General features: G+C 35.9%; 1 protein-coding gene across 1 annotated transcript in view; it reads right to left on the bottom strand.

Moving 5' to 3' along the window:
- Positions 1-395: 395 nt before the first annotated feature.
- The window catches only part of VEGFC (vascular endothelial growth factor C), an 81,851-nt gene continuing 76,246 nt past the window's right edge, over positions 396-6,000 (bottom strand). Inside the window, 2 exon segments of the mRNA XM_064449676.1 lie at positions 396-931; positions 5,490-5,820. Of these exon segments, the coding sequence (XP_064305746.1) occupies positions 817-931; positions 5,490-5,820 (446 nt within the window). The 3' untranslated portion in view covers positions 396-816.

Below are 6,000 nucleotides of genomic sequence, written 5' to 3'. Positions count from 1 at the left end.
CCTACTAATAACCTTCAACAGATATTTTATATTATTCTTGAGGAATGCTAACAAGAAATAAAATAAAAGGTAAATATATGGGAATGTGAGTAGTAGTAGTTGTTGTTCTTTAAACGTAGTCCTTATCCTTGGGCAATGTACAGTATCTCCAGTGTTTTCATTAGTTACTAATTGTACTTTCTTTGCTAGTTTTGTTCTAGAGACAGAAATATCACTGGGTCAGGAAACACTAAGTATAAGTCTTTCTATTTCAAGTGACATCATATACAACAGGTATGAGAAAATGGCTGTAGTCTTACTTTCATAAAAGTGCTTTCTCTTACTCACCTTTACCCCTTTCAAGAATTTGGATAATAAAGCTGAATTGTAGTTCCTTTCTTCAGGCAGATGATTAAACATTCTCACCATTATATAATACAATTTCCATTTTATTTTAAACATACTTTGCATGATATAAAAATATTGATCACAGTGAGCTTTAACAATTGTTACTGCTATAAACAGAAATGCTGCACAATGGTTTTAGTGGAAATAAATTATATAGTCATTATCTCTTTAAAAAAAATCACAAGAGGAGAACCTAGGCTGTTTGGTCATTGGCAGAAAATAAGTCCTTATTGAGTTCTTTACAAAACATGAACCCCAGTTATTTTCTACATTTGCTTTCCACATCTTGAGAAAAGCACAATGCGTCTGTCTCTGAAAGCCCCACAGGGTCTCTGGTGAACATTTAATTCCAAATATTAGCAAAGTTTCTGTTGTTCTTTTGTTCTAATGGAAAAATGTACACCAAAATAGCAAGTAGTGCTCTCTTCACTAATTCATAAGTGGTCTTTTCCAATATGTGGGTACACAGCGGCACACTTCTTCACTAAAATAAAATCCAGCATCACAGCGTTTCGTTCGGACTGTACACGGCGGTCTGTAACAACTGAAGAAATGAAAAAAGTGGGCATTAGGATAACATGATCATTTACATTAACCTAGAGTAGAAATCTGTGTGCATTTAGATTGCCATTTCTCAATGGCATATTTAATTCCTACAGATACGTATCTTTTAACTTCTGTTTAGGTACTTGCAACGACTTCTAGTTGGACCATTCTTCACAAAAGACAATGAAAGAATAATGAATGCTATTGAAGAGAAATTATTCTACCGCAACAGATGCTCATTAATATTTCTAACATATTGCCTGGTTGTAGCTGCATTCTAATCTTGAGTAGTACTTTTTAAAATTTAATTTTGAAAATATAGGAACATTTTTCTGTACTCAAACTAACTGGCTTGTTATGACCTACTGCATGCTGACAGTTTGAGGTGGCAACCCAGAATCAGGTGATAATCAGATCTACCATCTTCTTACACTGGTCTGTTTCTCACCCTATTGCATTAGTGAATAAGCCCGAGAGAGATTAGTCTACATATGTTACACTGTGACTCTGATCTTGAAAACGAGAACATACTTCCTTTCAAGTTGCAAACTCCTATAACTTCTGAGGCCAGTGGGGATATATCTACAGTTCATGTTGCATTTCTGTGCATTCTAGAGTAAGATCAGAGCCTGCATGTTTATGATAATTCTTAAAGGAAAGGACAGAAACAGTCCCTATTTAATTTAAATAAGTTTAACAAAAATAGAGCATTAAACCACAGTCACATCTACCTAAGAAGCAGCAGAATTTTTCTTCACAGATTCCTTGACTGAAAAATAGAACTTATACAATGATAATATCTGTGGTTGTCCCTGAACTCTTCCTTTTCCTATTTTATTTTTCTATTAAAACAAGAACTTGACCTAAAATAACCTTACAATAACAATGCTAAATACTTTCTGGTGCATAATGGAGACAGAGTACAAGTCTGGGGTTTTTATCAGATGCTGGCAATGAGTCAAAAGACAAAAATATATGTTTCAAATTTCAACAGAGTTATACTTAAAACTTGTATTTAAATAATGATGTGTGCCTGTTTGTGAAACACTGGTATTATGATCTATTACTATAATTCATGCTTCAGTTCAAAGAGACACTACAGTACAATATACGAAGGCAATGTCACTATCCTCTTCCCTAGGCAATTCTTGTTTCAGGCTTGTGGCTACTCTTATTATTGTTGCAGATAAGTTAAAATGTTATGTGCTTGTTTTGGATACCCGGTTACTACTTTGCAATAATTTGTTTATGATATGAGGTCTGGACTACAGTTACATTAATTCAAGGCAGCTAGTTCAACCAATGAACCTGGCTATGAGGAAAACAATAAGGAATGAGGAAGACTGCAAACATGACATTTATTAACTAGTCACATCTTGTTCAGTGTTTTCAATGTCATTAATCATAGATTATTTCACCAGTGTGGTCTCTGTAATTAAGGGAGTAGCATTATTTTGTGCCACTTAATATATCTGAGATCAGTTGTAAAAGCTCATGCAAATCTCTCAAAGCCCTACTGAGCTTTTGCGCAAAAGTGTGAAAACAGTGGTAAAAGGCAACAAAAATCAAAGTGTCACTTGAGAGAGAAAGCAAGTGAACTTTACTGCCTTGCATGTTTGTTACAGGATCTAATCCTCTGCGCAAATGGGCACCAAGCAGCAGGCTTGTTCTGGGAAAAAGGTACTCCATAGAGATGCAATGGATGAAACACTGAACTCACTTGCCTTTTGTCTGTCTCTGCCATGAAAGTTAGACTATTTCGTGTACTGAATGACCGTAGAATGAAATAAAAGAAAGATAAGGGGAAAAAAAAGGGCAAAGCCAAACTCTTCACCCACCTATAATATATTGCACAACACGAAAAGCGGCCACACAATCATTAAATATGAGGAGTTCACTTTGTTAAGGATTCGTGCCTCCTAGTGAACTGTGAAGTTCAAGCGAACTTAGAGTCAACAGCACTACAAAGCACGTCTCCCATGTGAGTTTGTGTCTAGCAGCAGTCAAGGTCGGGTTACTGCAGTCTTATCCTTATTTGGGACTTTTCAACAGAGCAACAAAGCCCCCCTCCTCCTCTAAAATGCTTTGCAGCTCAGGTGCCTACTTATCTGGCCCTGCCAAAACTGACCAAAATAAATTTTTGAGGTGATAGCACAAGGTGAATAGTAGCAGAGTCATTGTAACTATATAAATGTGGTTTCCTTAGGAAACTCTGCTGAACAATAGACCGGGTCTTTCAAAAGATTTAGGCTGAGTGTTGTTTATGGAGTGCTTTCACGTCACAGATGTCTGTTTTGATGAGGACAATCTGAGCATGCTGGTGCTAAGATAGCTGTGCACTCAGTACATATAGTGCTGGCTGAGACAGTGGCAATTCTCTCTTTATGGTCAGTAATTGTGATTTTTCTACCAAACGCTCAGGTTTCAGGTTTTGGAAAGTCTAACATCTGTACAGATGAAACTGAAGTTGGAATGCCCCTTTTAGTGGTGGTAGCAGCATGATCACCTTAAAACCCAGTATGCTTTACAGTGGTGTGGTGGTATTTTTTTTTCTTTTTTTCCTCTTTTTGTTTTTTTCTGTCCTGTTATTTCTAAATGACTTTTTATTCCTGTCCTCTGGAGCAGGGTCTAACATCAGAGGCAGAAGCATTTTAGGTACAGCGCATAAAAATGTAGGTGCTTCAAAACCAGAACCTACAAGGACTGTCTGTCTGCATGGGGAGCTGTCTAGGACGTGGCTACATGGGTCTGCTCATGCCTAGGTCTCAGGTATCTTGCACAAAGTTATAGAGTGGTACCTCCATTTATGTGGTCTCATCACAGCAAGGGATCTTCCTTTCAGAAGGCAAACAGATGTTGCAGGGTTTTTATTCCTTTTATGGAAAGCTTGTGGACACACCAAAAATATGAGAAAACTATGCTAAGTGCTTCCCTAAGAAGGAGGAAAGATTGCATCTTCTGTTTTCCTTGACAGCGCTATTATCTACAGGGCTATTGGTTGCAGAGCTATAGAGTAACACAAGACACACAAAAATGAACTCCTTAGAAAAGAGAAACAGCTAAAAGCATCCTATATCACATTGTCCTTGGGGGTGAGAAAGGTATTTAAACTCTATCATGTTCAACCACAACACAGAGAAAAGCTGGGCTCAATCCCCTCCTTCAAATACTAAGTCTTTAAATCAATAGAGGTGGCATCAGATATCTATTATGGCATTTCTTAGCTTTTTTAATGCCTGACTTTTCCAGTTGCGAATGTACTTTTAAAATATACATAGTTTATATGTGTAGCATTGCTAGAAGTGCACACTTGACTAGTTCTAAGGCTTTGCAATGTGCTAAAACATGTGTAATAAGGTTAGATTTTTTAACTCTGCAAACATAAAATTGAAATAAAAACTCAGCAATAGAGAAGAAAGTATTTCTTATGCTTCCAACAACTCTTCTATTCCACACAAAAGGCCAAACATAGGAAAACAGGTAATGTCAATTATTAATTTTAGAGACTTAACACAGGTCTCATTCCTAATATTAGACATTCTTTAATCAAGATTTACTAATGAGCATATATATATATCTGGCAATATATTTATGCCAACTAATTACATGTTATATTAAAAAATACATAAGGTTTACTTTCGGTAACCAATGAATTACCACAGACATTTAAATGTCCCAATTTTCTATTTTCCATTTCCAGAACATTTCTGGAATTTTTACTTGTCATTAATATAGTAGAAATAATTCCCATAAATTATTAAATAAGTGATCTTTCTGCTCCAACTGGGATTGTTTCTGTTGTAACAAATTAATTTTACAGGAAAACTTTCCTCACAAAATATACAAAGCAGATATAATATTGTTTGTTTCTCAGAACCTGAAGTCATTCATGTTTTTACGTCTATATAGACTGCTACTGCTATGGGTGTAGCAGTTGTGGAAGGAAAAGCTCCTTTGATTGATCTATAAAGAAATTGCTGAGTTTTTCTTCCTAACCAAATTCCATTTTAAATTATGGATGTGGGTGCTCTGGTTTATAGTTATACGTGTCTACTTTTCACAGAAATCACCCAGAGCTATAAAACTTTTTATGAACTCATAAATCTTTAGTATCAGTTGAGTGAAATGAAGGCTATGCAAAAAATTTAGGAAGTGAAAATGAATGATGGTATCCTCCAGAACTAATCTCTGAAATCTAATTAGAAATATTTGAGTTATTTGAATTGCAGTTTTTGGTTCTTGGGAAAAAAAATGGGATTTTAACCAGCATAAAAAAGCAAGGAGCTAGAACTCATACCTCATTTTCATTAAAAGAAAAAAAAAAAAAATCACATGAAGTAGCAGTAAGCGTACAAGGAACTAAACGTGCTTTAAAATAGTCTTTCTGCCTAGTAGTTCCCTCTTAGAGATGATAAAAGTAATAGAAGATAAAACTGAATTGAAGAGAGGCTTACTGCTTAATTAGGGCTACAAAGCATTCCAACAAGACAGCTAATGACACAACCCAGAATTTTATACCTTAAACACAATGAAAGGGCTAAAGACCGAGTTTTTACCTGCATGTCTGGTGATGGAATCTTTTTCCTTTTAAGAAGCATTTATTGGGAGATTCTGTACATTCACAGACGCATTTTGCAGGATTTAGTGGCTGATGTTTAGGACAGGTCTTTTTACATACACACTGGCACTTGTCTTCATCAAATTCCTTGTTGGGCCCACAGGAAGCAGGGAGAAGTTTGTTTTTGCACATGCATTGACATGAAGATCTGTCTAATTCTTTGTGAGGTCCACAGCTTGAGGGCCGCATGCCTCCTTTGCACACACATTGACAGGTTTCTTCATCTAGCTCCTTGTTTGGTCCACAAATATGGAATCCTTCAGATGCATCTAGAAATACAGCAAAGAGGTTGCACAATTATCAGCATTTACTTTCCACCCAGCCTGTATTTTTAAGGGAAGAAACGGTATCAAGTTCATACATTTTAAGGTGTTTTGAGAACAAACATATGTCAAAAGACAGGCAACAACCACTAATAGTATCAATAAAGAAAAAGATTTAAGTATCTA

The sequence above is a fragment of the Phalacrocorax carbo genome, chromosome 4 (genome assembly GCF_963921805.1).
Source record: "Phalacrocorax carbo chromosome 4, bPhaCar2.1, whole genome shotgun sequence".
Classification (NCBI taxonomy): domain Eukaryota; kingdom Metazoa; phylum Chordata; class Aves; order Suliformes; family Phalacrocoracidae; genus Phalacrocorax; species Phalacrocorax carbo.
The sequence above is the reverse complement of the archived record's forward strand: the minus strand, read 5'-3'. Positions and strand labels throughout refer to the sequence as shown.